Genomic DNA, 19,782 nt, shown 5'->3' with positions numbered 1-19,782 from the left:
GAAGTTCCATCTCCATATTGTTTAGTACTGGCTTAAAATAGAACTACAAACACACAGACAGCCTGATTCTTATTTAGATTAAGGCCCCTTTTCATGAATCTGGCACTGGTAATTTATTCCCACTTCAAGGGCCCTTTACACTGTCAGAACTGTGTAAAGAAGCCCTTATGTATCTGAGAATCAGTCTTCAATCAATTAATTTAACTAATAAACAATACAGTTCTTTTTCAGGCAGCACTGGCTAGAATCCAGTAGTTGGTGCTAACTGACATTATTCCTGTAACCCCACAAGTTACCAATGAACTTAATTCCTAGCCTGTAACACTTCTTTCTGTTCCATTCCTGATCTCCCATGCAGCTCTGCCAATGCACTTCATTTCTGACCTGCAACATCCCCTTATTCCAGTCCTGGGTTCCCATGCAACTCTATTAATGAATGTATCTTCACCTGCAACTAACCTTGGATTCTTACATGTGGAAACCATCAATTGTGCTAAAATCCATAGGTATTCTGACAGAACAAACATACAAGACCACCAAACTGGTTTTAGTGGTAGTCCAAACTAGCTTGAAAGCAAAAACCAAATGTACTCATTCTCTTCACCTTCTAGTGTATGCTGCCTCTCCCCTAACAGTCATAATAGTTTAGCATCACCTAACCCATGAAAACTCTTTTGAGTGTGTACATTTCTTCCCCAGGCTGAGCCCCAGTGGTGATGAGGTACATGAATCACACTGCAAATGCTTTTAGTGCCTCAAGTTTAGTTGAGCAAAATTCATTTTGCAGAATTTGGGGTAAAAACCTAAACACAGACTTGGCTTTTACTACATTGAACTTTAACCGATATGAATTTGAAGTCACAGATGAAATAATATGAACATCAAAGTGTTTTCTTTGCAAGGTTGCTATTCTCCATCACAGGGATTATCAAACACAGCTTCCTAACTGGTCTTCTGTTCCATTTTTAATCCTTCATCAATATCAATAAAACAGGATCTTACCTTGATCTTCTGAAGAGACGGGTGGCCTGGAAGAAAACAATAAAGATCAGTCAATCTTTTGTATGATGAAAAGGCTGCAGACAGGGTTCGGTGTCACCCTAGAAAATGGTGCAGGCGTGTTGGATATGAGGGAGCTGAGATATTCCAATCCCAGCTCCTCTCAGTAAGAATGTCTGTAAGAGTGATGACAAGAAGGGAGCTCTCAAAGCTATTTCAGGAGCAAGGCCTTCCAGCCAGAACAGTCTTATGGAATAGTACCACAGTGCTGGGCTGGTTGTGAGGCAGCTCATAGCTACTTCAGACATTAGCAAGAGTTTCTGTAGGGTCTAACTATGGGGGAAGTCTCGGGACCTCCAAGCAGGTGTCAGGGTTGGAAATATCTGAGGAATAATGGTCATGGTGAGGAAGTAGTTTCCCAATCGCACCAGGTGTCACTGCAGGGAATTGTGAAGGAGTGCTGGCTGTTTGGAGAGCTGCCCAAGTCGGGTTGCTAGAGGGACTAATGGAAGAGTAATGGCTGCAGAAGAACTCTCAGAATGTACAGCCCCAGATTCTCCTAGCAGGGGATAGTGTAAAAGCACTAGCAGTAAGTCACAGAAGATGGGAGCATTTTAACAGGAGCAATGTATAAAAGTTTAGATAATAAAGAGCCTTTGAAATATATCTGCTGAAACTTTGGATACATTTAACTATCGTATAATACAACTCAATGGCAGGGTTCTGGGGATTGAGGGGATATACAACCACTGACTGAAAGGTTTGAAAACATTCCAAGAGTGACGAGGTACGAAGTGTGGTCAGCTAGTCAGGTCCTCAGCTGGTGTACATTAGGATAGCTTGCCTTACATTAGCAGAACTATCCCATTGTACACCAGCTGAAGATCTTACCCTCCATCACCTGTGATCAAAAATAAAAAATAGCACACAAATTAATGCAAAGTACTGTACTTCATTTTTCTCCCAACATATTAGCACGGGGCAGCAGGGCTGGGGTTAGCCAAGTGCAAAAAATTTTGGCCGTGCTTTGGCTATTTAAACTCAGTTTGGCAGCGTACTGTGGGTCAGGCCATCACCTGAGCCATTCCTACAAGATGACTTTAAAGTAAATGCACATTCTTGCTGCCAAGATAACACAAGAGCTAGCTGCTAGCATGGCAAGGCTTCTGTTTTCTTTCTGGCATAGTTTAATTTTACACTGATGCACAAACATGACAGATTAGCAAGATTAAACAAATGTCAGCATTGCAGGCAAAGTGATCAAAGCTGGAGTCAAAAAAGCATCTCATGGGAGGGGGTGGGGGAACAGAAAACATACCAGGAGCAAAAAGAGTATGTGTGTGAGCGTAACAAGTGGGGATAGAAGGGTTACAAGCTTTGAATTCAGAGGAATAAAGAAATCGAGGGAGGAGTCACGATCTCCTATAACTATAGGGCATCCGAATCAGAATCAGATAGGCATATATGTAGGTGCAAACATGGAAGATGGAGAGGAAAGAAGGAAACTTCCCTAATGAGGTTTGTTTTTTACTTTTTAAAAAGAAGAGCTTTGCAGGGAAAGAGAGGAAAGAGTTACACTCAATTAGAGAAAATAAAGGAAAAAAACAGATTGCCTAATGAAGATTATGACCATGCCCATATCCAGTGTATCTGTAAAGATCAGAATTAATCAACCTGCTGCTACTGTTAAACACTCTGACTGCTGCTGAAACATCCTAGCCATGTCCTCTTCAGCCAAGCAGGCTGGTATATCCTGCCATTACAATAATTTCCATGCAACATGGCAAGATTGTAGGTAACCCAGAGGATAGCATCCAAAATATTAAACATTTTAACTGCCCCACAGCATTAAGCAGTAATTGTCCCTTTCACAGTGTATTCCCTTCTTCCCACATGCCCCCAGTAAGGTATAAAATTCTGCAAACATAGAAGGCTAAGTGATGTAGGATGGCAGATACCAAGAGGTGCAATTCCGCTCTCTCTTTAGAAAGATATAACCAAGCAAATATTTACAGATAGGACCTTCATCAGAATTCTCAGCTGTTTTATCTTGACACCTCACCTGCCGAAGTGGTTTCACCCAATCTGAGGCATTTATTCTTTTTGTTTATTTCTTAGTCACACCATTTTATCACTTTCCTTATGCAGAGCAACAGTACAGAATAGGACACACTATCCTATAATTCAGTTAGATTACACCTGGGAAGACATATGCTATTATCTCTAAAGCACCCACAAGGAAAAAAATACAGAAAACAAGAGAGAATGCACATACACACATACACAGCAGGAGACCACTCTAGCAAGCACAAGACTTGTATTTATCATTTTTAAAACTAACGGTGATATGTGTGCAGCTCTGAAAAGCGCTTGGAGATCTATGGATGAAAAGCAATATATGAGATATTATTAATTATTATTATTATTTTCACTTGATCTGCTGCAGAAGGGTTGTTTTTTGTAGGTGAGGTTGTTTGTTTTTTGTAAAGAGTGTGGGGAGTTTGGTCTCTTTTAGCATTGTTTCGTTCCCTGCAGTCTATATAGTTTAAGGCTGGGATTTTCAGCATTGGCCTAACTTTGCTCCCACTAAAACCAATGGCATTTCACCAGTGCCTTTACTGGGAGCTGAGTTAGGCCAATACCAAGCACTTTGGAAAATCCATCCTAAATTGTCAAATGCTTAGTCACTCTCTGCCAGAACATCTGGTCCAACCAAACTATGCTCATCACAGGACTGGAGAAAGGAAGGAATCAAAGGTGGCCTTAAGCCTAATGGCTGCTTTAAGTTATGCCCAGTTGCCCCAGAGCCAATAGGGGCTGGGAATCAGTCAGATGCAGCCATTTTCTGGCCACACCCCCTGCACTGGGGACTGGGTAGGGTTGTGACATAGAAAATGCCATGGTACTTTGCCACCAAAGGATTTTTCCATGTTGGAGGAATTCTCAACTGGCTGGATCCACTGGCTATACAGCTGCTTAACACCAGCTGACTGATGCAGCGCAGCTGCTGCATGAGCCAGATTCTATTAAAATGAACAAAATATGAAGAGCTAAAGAATCAAGCTGCAACTCACAGAGCCTGATTGCATTAAAAGGGAAAGAGAGAAGACAGAAGAGTGTCCCTGATGCAAAGAAGTTAGTTGCCCTACAGCCAGTGACTCTGAGCAAAAGCATGGGTGTATACAGCTTGCATGAAACAAGATCTTCATTAATTCATTCTTATGAGCAAGGATTGCTTTACAATACAGGGCAGACAAGGCAGCTGTCCAGGACAGCAAAACAGAAAAGCAGCAAAATATTTAGTGAATATCTGCTGTTTAACAGAGTTATTGGTGGGTAGGTGAGGAGGAGAGATCTTTTCTAGTATACCTAGGAAAACAAAGACCAGACTATGTGTGTCTTGACAGGCAAAGCAGGCTTTATTTCATCCTCCACAAAATATAGGGTCCCATTGCAGTGTTCTTCTTTCCTCCGTCCCTAGAACCAACCCAAACTTTTTTTCAAAACCTCCAGCACCATAACCTGAACTTAGCTGAGATTTGAGGAAGTTCATGTAAGTGCTGTCCCCTTCTCTCTCCCTTACCCCCAACTGGCCACCTGTCTTTGATTAAATCCATCATAGGCTCGGAGCAGGTCTGGAGATATTTTTGGTGTTAACAGCTGATGAAAAGAGCTACCAGAGGAAACCATTTGCAGTTATTGGTCCTACAAAACACAGGAACTATGCTACATATTCTTGAGCACCATTTTGTAGCACCTTATCTATTAACTATTTGCATATATGCAGATACAGAACTCCTGTAACAGTTCGGATCACTTTTGTCCTCAAATCTGGTGAATTCTGTGGCTGCTCTGGGAATCACTTATATGAACAATCCATTGACAATATGAACTTATCACTTATATCACTTATATGAACAAACCTCTGACACAGGGAAGGTGTGTGTAATATTCGAACAAAGCCCCCCAGAGGATTGCCAAGCCCCAGACCTCCTCCCTCACCTCCATAAAAATATTATCATAAAGGTGGCTTTAAGCATTCAGGGGAAGGGAGTTGGAGATAAAGGAAGGGAGCTGGGTGGAAGGAGAAAAGATCTTAAAGTTTGGAGTAGGGAAGAAGGGTCTGATGCATGGAAAAGGAGGCAGGGGAAGGCATTGATAGGTTCACAAAAGCATCTAAGGGCTTAACCAAACTAAGCCCTTTGAGTTGGGCCCATCACTAAAAAACAATTCTCCACCTGATGTCCAGAACTGTGCTATGTCACTGTAAACTACCTCCAGCCAGAATGAAAGCCAATGCAAATTAATGGCAATATAGCAGTACTGTACCAGGCAGAGGTTTAGCTAGCAATTACAGTTCTGTACACACCATTGTTTATCCAATGCCTGCCAACATCCACAGTGCACCTATAAGACCAGAATGGCAGCCTGGCCTCTCTTTTTTCGCAGGCATAAATCCTACCATTAAGAAAGCTATGTGGGTGCAAATCTAATGTGGGTGCAAATCAATAATTTAGTGATGTAATTGGTAGGATTTGAACCTGTAGCTAGTGCAGGTGCCAAAAATGAGGGCATATTTTTATGGGAGAATAATCTGAGCCATAGTCTCCAAAACTGGTTACATCTTCAAAACTATTTGCCTAAATTAGTTGTGCCAAAGGCAGGGGTCCCTTTCCATCCACAAGTGTGGAAAAGAAACATCAGACCTTGTTTGGCCTTTGTTGAGCTTTACTGTATCATTACGTTGCTGGAGATGGGACCAGCAGCAAAACAACTAGCCAGAAGGCAGGACAGCCAGTTCTCGTGGACAAGCAAGAACTGCAGGACTAACAGAACCGTGACCCACAGATCTTGATATTTCCACTCCACCCTACTTCCCCTCTGTAGTACCAACAAAGTGGGCCTTAGTCCTACATTTCTGTCACTAGTTGGCTACCCAAAAGCTGAAAAAGCTGGTGAATTCTGGGAAATTCAACAGAGAATTTGGCCCTTGATTTCCAGCCGGATAGGGATGTAACTGCAGCTTTTCTGAAGGATACAGATCAGGATTAAATTGTCAAAGTGCAGCCCCAAAGGGATACCGTGTAGTAACACCACCATTTTAATGGAATTTACATACACCAAAAACGAATAGGAAGACAATGCCTATAGTTGCTTATTTCCAGGATAGCAATAACTAGTGATGCCAACTGTAATGTAAGTGCCACCACCTTGATAGAGATTCCACTTGGAGAGCCTATTTCTCTGACACCTCTCCCCCTCCCTCGCTTGCCACATCCGTGTTTGTGCAGAGCAACGCTCTGACGTGTTAGTTATGGAGGGGACAAAGATGGCTACACTAGGGGTGTGGGAAGAAGAGTGGTGGTGCTATCATGTAGCCTCCTTTTCTTTCCACACATTGCATTCTCCTTTTAATGAGTCTCCGACAGTTGAGTTCCCCTCTGTACTGCACAGGGGACAGCATGCCCCCGAATGGGTAATTGCACTTGCAATTACCAAAATGCAAGGAGAAACTGTGAGTTGACTACACAATTATCCCTTTTGGAAGCACAAGTGCACATTTTGCATGTATATATATTTAAATGTACCCCGTACGATCACTATCACAGCAAGCTAGACAGAGATTTAGCAGCGCATTAAAAAGACCTGAATAATAATCATTTTAAAAAAAACTGTTAGTCATCATAATAGACACCTCCAGGAAATTAAACAGCCTGTGCCATGACAAGCATGGTGTTCACCTGCCTGCAACATAGCATCAGGGCCCAGGGATTAAGGGTATGATCCAAAGCTCATTGGAGTCTCTCCACTGGGCTTTGGATCAGGCCCTCTCATAGGATTAATCTCCAATATGGCCAGGGCACCTTCGGCATCATGCAAACATACCACTATCAGCGAAGCACTTACAGCAGCTATTTCCAAACGCTCTTTTCAATCTGAGGGCTTGAGGTTTATTCAGCACCGGAGGGCTAGGGAAGGGAACACTTATTTGTAAGAAGGGAAAATGGGGAGTGTTGTGATGTAGAGCTCTGTCTACAGGGGCTTGAGAACCTAGAGAAACCCAGCCAATCTCCTACAGGTAAATTCTAACAAAATTCCAGTAAATGGGTACCTTTTTCTTGAAGACTAAAGCCCCTAGAGAAACAAACCTCGAGCTGATGAAAAACAGCTATTTTTATCAATAAACCTGCAACCGAAACCATTTGCACCAGGGCTACTTAAAACAAACCACTTACAATTTAAAGGCCAAATAGCAACCTGTGTGCAGCACTTACATTGTTTTCCTATGATCTCCCCTGCACACACACTTTTCTCTACTTAAATGATGTAATGCTGAAAACTTGCTAACTCACTCTAATTTTGCCAGTAACCAAAGGTAGTTGGAGCGGGAGGGGAAAGAGGGGAGGCTTTAGACTAAATCTGTTCCCATTCATTTTATGTTTTTGTATACATCTTTAGAACTGTAAATCACCTTCCTGATTTAAACTAATTTACGTAGACCTCAGTTTTAATCAAAGAGAAGCTTTAACATATTAAACATTATTCAATGTGCGAGCTCCCCCACACCCTGGCACCTGCACCTGTCACTGATACAGTCTGGGACTGGAGTAGCTGTGAGCTCCCATAGCCAGCACTTCCAGTGTGCTATACCTCACCTCCTGATGGGAGACAGTCAGGCTGGAGAAGCTGCACAATCTTCCATTCCATGCAGCACCTCCTACTGGGAAAGGTGGAACTGAACTAGAGATATTGGTCAGACTGTCACCAAAATTATTCCTGCAATAGGAACTGGTGGGAAATATTGGAACCAGAGTAATTGTGAGTTTCCCCACATGCAGCACATTTCACCTACATCTACTCTCTACGGTGCCTTTGCTGTGAGAAGCTAGGAATCTGCTGGAGCACTTCCACTGCACTTTCTCAGAAGCTAATCAGTCCATCTGTCTGTCTTTCCTTCGTTCCTTTAATCTATTTCTCTAAGATAATGGCAATATTGATTAAAGCAGCAAATAAAGAAAACTCCTGATCAACAAAGCTCCATGCATCAAACAAAATCCCATCAGGGCCAGCTCCAGTCACCAGCCAAGCAAGCTCGTGCTTGGGGTGGCAGATTCTAAGGGGTGGCTTCTTTCCAATCCTTTTTATTTTATTTTTTTTGCTTCGCTGCTCCGGCCGCCCTGCAGGGTTTTTTTGTTTTGTTTTTTTTTTTGCTTTGCTGCTCCGGCCGCCCCGCAGGGTTTTTTTTGTTTTTTTTTTGCGCTTTGCCGCTCCGGCAGCCCCGCAGGTTTTTTTTCTTTTTGGTTCGCCGCTCCAGCCGCCCTGTAGGGGACGGCAGCGCGGAGGAGGGGAGCGCCCTGCTGGGAGCGGGCTGCGCACTCCGTCTGCCCCAGCCGGTGCCAGGTCTGCAGCAAGCCCGGCAGGGCAGCCCGCTACCTTCCCTGCCCGCTGACCAAAGCGGCGTGGAGCCCTCCTGGCAGGCAGCGTGGCGGGAGAGGCTGCGTGGCGAGCGCCCCGCTGAAGGAAGCCCTGGCCGCCCCCCTTCTCTCTCTCTCCCCCGCTCCCACCCCCTCCCCCCCACTAGCCGGGGCGCGCACTCCGCTGCCCGGGGCACGTCTGCAGCGCAGGGAGTCACCCTGCACCCTGGTTCCGGCCGCCCTCCACAGTTTTTTTGTGCTTTTGTTTTTTGCTTCGCCGCTCCGGCCGCGCCGCGGGTTTTTGTTTGTTTGTTTGTTTGGGGCGGCAAAAAAGCCAGAGCCGGCCCTGATCCCATTCAAATGAAGAATGGTACAATTATTTACCAATTTGCAGACATTCATTCAATACAGATAGCTCAATGCTACTTATTAAATGTAGTGATCTAATTTTGGGGAGTATTTCCCTTCCCTCCTTTCACTTCTGTCTCCATCTGCACATGCAGTCATTGAATTGAACTGTTTGCAGGCAACCTAACATGCAAGAACCCACCCTAGGGTGACCAGTCAGCAAGTGTGAAAAATCGGGACAATGGGTGGGGGGTAATAGGAGCCTATATAAGAAAAAGACCCCAAAATCAGGACTGTCCCTATAAAATCGGGACATCTGGTCACCCTAACCCAGCCCAATGCTGCTTAGTGGAAATGTCTCATGAAAATAAGTGCAGCTCCAGAGTATTTCTCTGTTTCTCCAGAGCATTTGTGCCCTTCATATTGTTTCATATCTTTTCCACTGCTATCTCACTTTTTAACTCTTGCAATTTGTTTTATTTCTCTCCCCACTATAATGATTTTGCAAACTGAACAGGATGGAGGGAAGAGTGCGGAACAAACCGGCTATACAGTACTTGAAGTTTTACTGCCATCTAGGGGAGTAGGGGCGTTTCCATTCAACGGTAATCAAACAGGGAAAGGCCAGGAGAAAGATGCAAGGATAGAAAGCAACACTTAACATTGCTTTAAAAGAAACAGGCTGAAACAGCTTCATAAGCTACCCTCTGAAAAAGAGGGGAATACTATCCAAAGCAGATAGTTTCCCGAGGCCAGGAGGGGAAAGATTCCTCTGAGTACCTTGTACACCTACACTTCCTTCAGTTTTATGCTGTTGGCTGAGGAAGACCCTGATGCAGCTCCTTTTGAAAGGAAGGATCTACCCAAATGACTAGCAGGATCAATACAGAGCTATGTGAGGTTCTTCCCTTCACATTATTCACCCGGCTGCTCCGGTCCTAATCAAGACGTGTTCTAAAAGAGGGAAGGTGAAACATCTGTTCAGTCTGGGCCTGATCCAAAGCCCCATTGAAAGCAGTGGAAAGATACCCATTGACTTCAATGGTTGTTACAATTCTCACTGATCTGACCGATGAGTCATTGACAGTGGTGGGAGACAAGGGGCAGGGAGAAAAGAGGCGGCTGATGGGGAGGTAACTCTAGTGGGAGAATATGGTTCAGTCCCATATGCAGGCGGAATGACACACTAGTGGGAACATAAGGCCGAAGAGTTCTGCTAGCCATTCAAAACCACGAGGAGGGGGCAAGGAAGAGATGAAGGGTATATAGGTTACTCAGCTTGCTCTGGGAAGCTGAGAAAAGGCAGCGATCAATCTGGTGGTAAATTCATTGGATTCTCTTGCATGACTAAGGGTGTTATGTGAATAACCTTTTCCAGAGCCGGCGCTAGGCATAAGCAGACTAAGCAATTGCTTAGGGCCCTGAGCAGCAAAAAGGGGCTCCTATTAAGTTTTAGTATGTGTTTTGGGGGGGGGGGATACTCCTGCTTAGGACCCTCAAAGGGGTAGCACCCCCTCTGCCCAGATAACCTTCTGTCACCACCATAAGCTTTTGATTTGGCCCAGAAAAGAATTGTTTGGTAACTGCAAAGCCATCAAGAAGGTCGGAAAGCTGCTTTGGAACAGATCAATGGGATAATGTGCTGCAAGCTTAGATAAAAACAAATTACCCCCACCACTCCAAGATTTTCAAAAACAGGTGCCTAACGTTGGGGTCTTAGATCCACATTTTGGTATCTAAATAAGTTGCTAGACCCAGGGACCCCCAAATAGCTTTAGACATACTTTTAAATAAACGTTGGCCATGGCACATGTCACATCCACATTGAAAAAGAAATGAAGGGTCATCTAAACCCAAAGCAAAGTAAAACTGCTGAATTTTGCACAATACTGCTGTGGACTAACTAATGGAGAATGAACCACATAATGTTTAGCGGTTTGGGTGAGTCCTTTAAGGGGCACAACACAGAATTACAGTCCAGGAGGCTGGGGTTAAGGAGGCTTTCAACCCACAGGCGCTGACTCAGTGGGTGCTTGAGCACCCACAGGAAAATAATAGTGGGTGCTCGGCACCCACCGGCGGTCCCGCTAATCAGCTCCTCCTTCGTCTCCCCCACCGCCTCCCTCCCACCGGTGATCAGCTGTTCAGCAGGATGCAGGAGGTACTGGGTGAGGAAGAGCAGGGGGTAGGATGAGGCAGAGTGAGGGTGGGGCGTGCTTGGGGGATAAAGTGGAACAGGGCGGGAAGAGGCAGGGCGGGAGTGGGCGGGGCAGGGAGAGGTGTGGTGGGACAGGGCAGGGATGGGAAGAGGCGGGGCAGGTGGGGCCTTGAGGGAAGGGGTGGGTGGGGGCAGGGCCTGGGGCAGAACAGGGGTAGAGCACCTCCGGGAAATTAGAAAGTTAGCGCCTCTGTTTAAACCACTTTTGCACCCTCCTAATTCTGGGCTGCTCCGGGTGCTGAAGCAGCCCCCAGCATAATTTCGACCCAATCTATCCCTGCCTGCCTATAGGCAACAAGACTGCCCAGAATCTGAGCAATGACATATGCTTCCGCCCCCCCCCACCCACCCTGACATGCCCAGCGCAGCACAGCCATACCCTCAACAGCCCTTTCCCCCTACCCCCAATGCCAGAGTTTATGAAGGGGTCCTACGGCTGTCATCCTCATTTCCTGAGCCAGAGACTTTGCTTTTACAGCCCCTTTACTCAGCATTTGCGAGGTGGTTCCCAGCAGCTATCGGTTCTCCCAGCCTCTACAATGAGGTAGCAATGACACTGCCTAGCTTTGTCTACCCCTTTTCAAACATCATATCAGTCAAAACAGCCACTAGATGAAAACGTTAACTTGCTATCATAAAATAGAATCTGTGGGCACATGATGGTACGTGCCTGTGAGTGTTCAGTGTGTGTGTCTGTGTGTAAGAGTTTGTGTATGTATGTTGCCGTGTACATGTGTGAGCACATGCTGAAACTTTACAGCCCGCTTGGTACTGAATGAAAGCAGATTAGGAAGTGGTCTCGTCTCCCAACAGATGGTGGGTCCTTATGGCAGGGACACAGCGCATGGACAGAGGACTGTGAGCAGGCTTGCCTGTGTATTGCTGGGTAAACCAGGACATCAGACCTTTTCCATCTTGGCTTAACTGTTTTTTCTTCTTCTTCTTTTTAAGATAAGACGGCAAGGCTAATTTCCTGTGCAGCTTTGAAAGACGTGCACTGTTATGTTCAAGTGGAGAGGAAACCTTGGGCATCAAAGGGTAAGAATTTCCTTCACTCTGTCTTTCTAATGAAGCTTGAAGCAAAGAGAACTAACTGTATACACAGACCTAGGTGAGCAATGGATTTCTTCTCATCGCATAATCCTAGCCCACCCTGTTAAACCCAGATAGATTTCCCTTTTGCTGGCTGCCAGTATCCTCTGGAGCGCTAAGGATGCTATTTCCACTCCCGAGAGTACCCAGCATTAGGAGAAAGGGATATTCAAGCAGTAGTAATGTTACCATCATAACGGCCTCCCGTCCCTTTCCCTTAACAATGCAGTTTACCACTTGCCTTAGGGCAGCAGTAATCCCTTAAGGTCAAATTCCCAAAGGTCATTTTCTCTTAGCCAACGAAATAGAAAGATGTTGCACTAAAGCTGATATTCCCATTTGTTCCCCTGCCTTCCCTGCTATAGAGTTATATTATTCTCTGTCACAGACGCATCTCCTTCACTTCACAGGAAAGAGCTTGAAAGGAAAAAAGGATGAGGAGAGAGAGAGCGAGAGAGAGCGAGCGCAAGGTAAGTCATCTATTCTACTCTGGCCTGGACAATTAGCCAGAGATAGGGAGGAAGATTTGTGGCTTCTCTGGCAAGCCATGTGGAGAAAACAGATGCACCCTGCTATCTCATCTCTGTCAACACAGATTTTTCATCTTTTAAACTCATTCCAACAAAAACTTACATTCCACTCAGAAAACTCATTTTCTCTCCCTTATCTGCTGACAATATTTGGAGGGGATTTTAAAACCAAATTGCAACAAGCTGTCTCTGCACCAGGGCCATGGAGTCCTTAGCCAATCATGCATTTGTTCTGTTCCTTGGAAATCAGCTCCAGGGAGAGGTTGGAGGCTGGGTTGTTTGTACTTCCCTTTCAGAGAGCAAGATGCCAGTCAGCCATGAGATCTCTCTAAAGAAGTCAATTTGTAGTCTCATGATGTGTGGGTGTGCTTTGCGTTTCACTATCTGCCAAAACAATTTGTTAGCAGGGCAAGTTTCCTCAACTGCACATCAGGTGCTGGGATTTTACAAAATCATGAAGAGCCTTCATTTCCAGGATCAGGAAGAGGGAGAAGAGGAAACTAAAATCCATGCCAAATCTGTTCTGGGGTTCCACTCTGTCTAAAGTATTCACTTAGAAGAGGGGTGAAAGTGGGCCGGTACGGGCCGGTATGGCGTACCGGTAAGAAGCCGGTACTGGCCTGTACGCAGCCCACGTTAAAGTGCTGCTGCAGCAGTGCTTTAACGTCGCTGCCTCTTTTGCCTCCCCCATCGATGGCTCTGCCGCTATGGCAGGGCCGCCAACCGGAGGGGGAGGGAGGAAGGGTCAGCGATGTTAAAGCACTGCCATGGCAAAGGACCCTCCTACGTCGCTGCCCCTTCCCCGTCGGCGGCCCTGCCAGTAGGGATGGGGGAGGCAAAAGGGGGCAAAAAGGGCAACGATGTTAAAGCGCTGCCGTGGCACTTTAACATCACTGCCCCTTTTGCCCCTCCCCTGGCTGCCGATGGGACGGGGGGGAAAGGGGCAGCTGCCCCAGGGCTGGCGATTTAAAAGGGCCCAGGGCTTCCAGCTGCTGCCACCGCTACCGTGGCAGCCACTGGAGCCCCGAGCCCTTTTAAATCACCGCCGGAGCCCCGGGCAGCAGGGGCCAGGCAGCGCGGATGGGCTGGCTGGGGGAGGCTGACCCCCAGCCCTGCCCCTTCCGCCCAAGGCCCTGCCCCTTCCGGGGGCTAGAGACAGCCCCGTACCAGTAAGAATTTAATATTACTTTCACTCCGGCTTAGAAGTAGGGATGGTGGGAAATATTATATTTCACAGTATACAGAATACACTGTATTTCCATCATATACTGAAGGGCCAGAAACACAGATAGTCTTGTCAGATCCAGCAGCTTTCATTACAACCCCTTAGGACCTCAGTCCCTAAACAGCAGGAGGCAGAAGACCTAATTCCAGAGGAAAAAAACAAACATAATTTGTCTAGCAATCTTTTATGCAAATAGGTTTGTGTCTATGCAAATGAAAAAGACACTTTAATTTCCTTTTTAACCACATTTATTAACAGCAGAAGAGGTGGCACAAGACTGATTTAAAGTTCAGTTATTGCTGGAAAAGGACTGTCAAAATGATGATGCGGGGCTCCATATATACTGGGTCTCAATTACTTTCATGGAAATTTTACTCTGTTAAGTCAAAAAAATGATTTCTCTAAATGCCAGTCCTGATTAGATAAGTCAAGACCCTGGCACTGTACTGACAGGTGATGCCAAAGGCTCACCCATTTCTAGGGCACACAAGTGATTAACTTGAGTGCTTTCTGCAGCATCTGTGATATCTTTCTGCTCATTTCACAGACTCAAGTCACTCACTAGGGACAAAGGGCCAGTAAAAGCTCCTAAAAGTTTATACTGGCTGATGCCTCAGAACCCCTGCTGGGCAGAGCTCTCTTGTATCCAATAAGGTATACCATGACGTACATCACTGGTGGTTGATGCCACAGTCTGTGTTGCGAGAATGAATTTGTGCCGTGGCATTTTCTGTTTTCTCAGTTCTACGTCGCCAGAAGGCAACACCATGATCTTCATGCACCCAGTGCTCACTACAAGACAGCAGGAGGATGGCTGAGCTAACTCTGAGCCTTTCAGAATCCTGAGTTCTGACTGGTTATTCCTGTCGTGTCTTCCTCAAAACTGGCCTGTAAGTGAGTGACCAAAGCAGTCCAGACACATTTGTTATCATGCCTCTTTTGAGGTAGAATTCTGGATCAACACATTTATCATGTGCTTTCCCCACTCATCTTGGGGTAAGCTTTGTAAATAGTAGCAGAAGCAACAGGCATTTTTTCCAGGAAATTTTTACAAGAATTGGACACTGAAATCAGCATCACAGAGTATCAGACACAGATAGCTGCAGCAGCTGCCATTAAGAAACTCCTGAAATCCTATGGGCTGCAGCCTCCTGAGAAGCAGCACAACAAGCTGAGAGGGAGTCCAGAAACCATACTTCTTTGTGCAGTCAAAGTGCAAAGAGACCGAGTTTCCCTGAGGAGTGGTCCCTTTTATCCAGAGACATCTACCTGCAGTATGAGGATTGTTCTTATACATAGTTTACTGTACAGGGGGAAATACTTTTTATATATATATTTATTTCTTTAGTGAAATGAGTACACAAGAAAACATCAGATTGATTCTGGCAACTTCTACCAAGGCTTTGATTTTGCAAACATAAGGATCACAATGGAAGAATAGATTATTTTATACCATTGTATTTAGCCAAATATTCAACAATTCTTGTAAAGCCTTGCTATTATTTCTCAGTCTATAAGCCTTCTTTGAAGGTTTACAGTGAAACTTCTGAAATTCCATTCAAGTAGTGCTGGGACTGTCTCTGATTTCCGTTGTTTCACGGTACATAAAACTATCCAAGAAAAATAAGGCCAGGCAGAATTCTGCTTCCGAGTAGAACTACCTTCAGAATGGAGACCCAAGAAAACCAACTGTGTTTGAATGCAGTGGAGAATACACCAATACACCTTTTAATCTCTCTCCCTTCCCCTCCTTGGTCATCTTGGGAAAGATGCTAAAATGTAAGCCTTCCTCATATGCCACATTAGGGTAATGAAAGTGGTCCCTTACAAGCTATCTTGTTAAGAGTGGAGGGCAATGCAAGAGAAAGAAAGAGAAGACCAATAGATGGAAAAAGAGGATGAAGTAGAAGGGAGAAGCAGAGAGAGAGGGAGGGAGGGAGAAATTCCATTTCATCATGCTGTTGCTCTTAAATTACATTTTACAAGAGAAAGTATATGTGGGTGAGTGGGTGACAGGTTGAATTTGTGTGTGTCACCCTCCAAACGTGATTGGGTTGAAAGCCGTGACTACACTCACAAATACATGTCTATGATCTTAAACAGGCCTGGAAAATTGGTTTCTAGGGGTGAGTAAACTGCTTGGATAAAATAAGAATATCCCACTCAATCCTCAAATTTGCACCCAGAGCTTAAACAGAATCTGAACCAAACAAACCTTTTAGTGTGTGGTGCTGAAATACTACCAGACAAACTATTTGGATGTATTTGGGAACGAGTTTTATGACATTTCATGCTCAGTTTTCCAAAAGTAAGAAGCATAGTGAAGTTTTAAATGCTTATCCAAAGCAAACCTCTGGACCTCCTCAGTTGCACTCATCACTAGCAGCTTGCACCACACATTTTCAAACTGCACATGGCCTCTTTACATTTTCATAATCCTGTCACTGCATGAACATTTCTCTCCCTTTTCACATCTAAATTCACTTCCCTGATGATTCTCTCACCTTGTGCTACACACAATTTCTTTTAAAAAATCTTTGTAACATCTGTACTGCCACTCTGATTTCCTTAGCAATGATCCAATTCCTTTGGTTGTGATAAAGCACTTGACCTCCAGCCTCCTTTTTCTCCCCCTCGGGAACTCTATTATTGCCTCATAAAGGAGTGGCTGGTGATATTACTGGCTAATTAATGTCCACTTATTGTGAAGTGTTGCTGCCATCTTCAAGCCCCTGTAGGCATTTTTCTTCTTCTGTATAACTTAACCAGATGGTGTGCTGGCCAACCTTCTCCCACCCTTCACGAGCCATGCACTTTACTCAGATAACACATCTAACAGCTCTGGACACACAATGCCATTACAGCTGGGTAGATGTTAGACATGTTGCTATTACTCTTTCCAGGGGACTGAAGATGAAGGAGTTTGGTTTAGAGGTTCTTTCATTCAGCGTATTGCCAACCTCCATCAAGTACTGGTTACAGTTCACAGCTTCCCTTTTCAACACTGTCTTTTTTTTCCTCACCTGCAGCAGCTAATATGGCAGGGGTGGCCAAACTATGACTCGGCTCTTTTACAGTTAAAGTGCAGCTCACGGAGCCCCCCACACCTCTTTCCCATTCTCCACCTACCAGACTGGGGGGAGGGGCAGGGGGAGCTCGGGGCTTCTGCCCTGCAGTGGGGAGGGGGATGTCTCAGAGATTCAGCCCTGTGGGAGGCGCCTGCCAGGGCTTGGGCCTTCAGCAGGAGTGGGGCAGAAGCCCCGAGCCCTGGCAGGTGCGCCCGGCTCTAGAACTTCTGAAAATTACTGTATGTGGCTCGGAGAGTCAGTGGGTTTGGCCATCCCTGGAATAGGGTAGCCATCCTGTGGCCTGAAGGTTTAAGTAAATAGCCATGAATGTTCCCTGATGACAGACCAGCAGGTAATGCTCTAATGACCCAGCAAATACTTTGAATCCATTCCTCACATTGCTCTGCTGCCAGAGAACAAGCACATCACCTCTGCATTCCACAGACAGTCTTCATGGACCCACAGAGGCACAGGTTTCAGGAGAGCATGCCGAAATCCAGCTCTTACTAATGACAACTGGCAGCTCAGAGGTGGTTTTGGAGTTAGGAGGTGGGGATGAAGTGACATCCCTTGTTTTGGTTGTCTCCCACATCCTATTGTATGTCCAGCCAAGGACTGCTGAGAAGCATTTGATCAGATGAAAAGCAATTACTTCAAAGAGACAGCTGATGTGCTTAAAGTTAAGCACCTAATTATGTGCTTTGCCAGACTGAGGCAGGTGTTCAGCACATTGCAGGATCAAGCCCGCTCCCCATCCTTCCACCCCATAGGCAGAGCATTTCTCCAGCTCAGCTCTCTCAACAGAACATAGAGTTTATTCATTCAGAAAACCCTGTTTCAAATGTAACTTCAGGAAGAATTTTAGCAAGCCAGAACCCAACTACCCAAAGAGGAAAATGTACAGAATACAGGGGATACCTCGTGTCTTGCATGAAGTTCCATCAGATCTTTTAATAGCTACAAGTGATCAGAGGCCATGTTTTACATCTCCTCAGCAATACGGTACAACACCTCCAGCTACACAGCACACTATCCCTTAGCACCATACTAGGGCATTGGTCCAGCACTCGCTCTGGAGGAGGAAAGAGTGCCTTCAGCTGATTCACCAGTGCCATTTTCTGCAGTGCTCTGGGTTTCCTTGGAGGTCTCTTTTTCAAGCACTGACCTGGGCAGACTTGTCTTAGATCATGAGAGCAGACCACAGCCAGGAGGAGTATGGCTGACGGCTGTTTGGAGTGTCCATATACCACCCTTTAAAATGCTGTCAGCCTTTTTGAAAATGCAGGGACAGTTGAAAAGACAAGATATGTAAACAAAGAGATGCCTTAAGTCTCTCCAATCCGAATGAAAAGATCTACAGAGAGAGAATGTGAAAATAATTACAGTGCTTGGCACTGATCCTACTCTTAAGCCCTTGGAGGGAAAGAGATTTGATTTTAATGGTTCCTCGGCAGGGGTCTTTGTTAGAGAAAATTAATTACCCTTTTGTTTTTAATTAAGTGAGCTTCACGTGAGTTTATTTTCAGATGGCATCTGATTAATGATATTTCAAGTTTTTCCCCTGCTCCCTTTCTCCCTACCCCTTGATATGGAAGAGCTGTCTGTGGCCAATGCTTAGGAGTAGAAAGGACTGATCGCTAAAACCTTAGCACAGTAACCGGGAGGGGAGTCAGGCTCATTTTACGGCTGGTGAACACAGGCCCAGAGAGTTTAAGACCAAAATTGTCAAAAGTGCCCACTAATTTGGGGGTCCTGCAGACAACTGTTGTCCTTCACTACACAATCCTGATTTCTCGCTACAACAGCTCCATCCTGTACACTGAATAAAGCAGGGGAAATTGTATGTGACCATGTAATGTAATTCCAGGTTCTGGAGAGAGGGTTCTCTAGTGGTTACGGAACCTTCTGACCCTGTAACCCTAGCCTATCTCTGGCCCACTCTGCTCTTATCCACCCACCCAGGCTCCTTCTTCCTTTCCCCTTCTATTCCTATCTAGCCTCACACATTGGCTCCTTCCCCGCCCATTCTGCTCCTATCCATCATCTCCATCCTTTTGCTCCTGCTCCCTCCCTCTCTGTGACAATATACTCTCCCACCCACTACCAGCTCCTAACCCCTGACTCCTCTGCTCCACCCCCTTCCAGTTCCTGAAACGTGATCCCCCTGCTTCCACCATTTCTCACTCTTCTGCTTTCTAGCCTTCTCCTCCTCACTGCCTGGATGTAAGCAGCAGAAGCATTCAGAGCACAGGACAGTCTCCCGGCTCTAAGTTCTTTATGCCTGGTATTGCAATGCCCCTACTCCCACCAGGAGTAGCAATCACAGGAAAAGTCCTGCTCTGCATCCCTGCATTGAAGCATGCTCAGTATGGCCAGAATCTTCAGATAATGTAGCTGCCAGACTCTAACAAGTCTCTACTGAGCATGTATGAAAATTTTCCAGAGGTTTATAAGGTGGCCATATTTGAGTGCATTTTCATGGAAATGGCAAAAGGCAAATCTCTGGAACCAGGCTGACTAAATTTCAAGTCCCTGATCCAAAGCTAGAGCGTCTCAATGAAACAGTTGTAAGATTTTCTGTAAAAACAGGCAAAACAAAGTACTTTCCCCTAATCTTCCCCATTCTCGGAAACAGCTGAACTGTTTTAGTTGAAACTTTCAAAAAAAAAATTAATTTGAGACAGACTCTTGTTATGGAAAATTCCAGCCCAAACAGTTAAACTTTGACAAAGTTCTAAGCCACTGAACACAGGGTTCTATAATTGGAAGTATCGGGTAACCTTAACGATAGGCAGCACGACCAGCTGTACCTGCAATAAATGAATCCCTCTGAAAAACACCATTGTTGTATCTATGCAAATATTTCTTTACACATCACTTTAAACAA

At 45.3% G+C, this 19,782-nt stretch overlaps 1 protein-coding gene across 1 annotated transcript in view; it reads right to left on the bottom strand.

The window, feature by feature from the left end:
- Positions 1-19,782, bottom strand: part of DGKI (diacylglycerol kinase iota) — a 239,832-nt gene that overhangs the window by 31,569 nt on the left and 188,481 nt on the right. The window contains exon 28 of the mRNA XM_026657521.1: positions 1,003-1,028. Coding sequence (XP_026513306.1) covers positions 1,003-1,028 — 26 coding nt within the window. The remainder of the gene's footprint in view (positions 1-1,002; positions 1,029-19,782) is intronic.

This window comes from Terrapene carolina, unplaced genomic scaffold (assembly GCF_002925995.2).
Source record: "Terrapene carolina triunguis isolate 2854851 unplaced genomic scaffold, T_m_triunguis-2.0 Scaffold247, whole genome shotgun sequence".
Lineage (NCBI taxonomy): Eukaryota > Metazoa > Chordata > Testudines > Emydidae > Terrapene > Terrapene triunguis.
The sequence above is the reverse complement of the archived record's forward strand: the minus strand, read 5'-3'. Positions and strand labels throughout refer to the sequence as shown.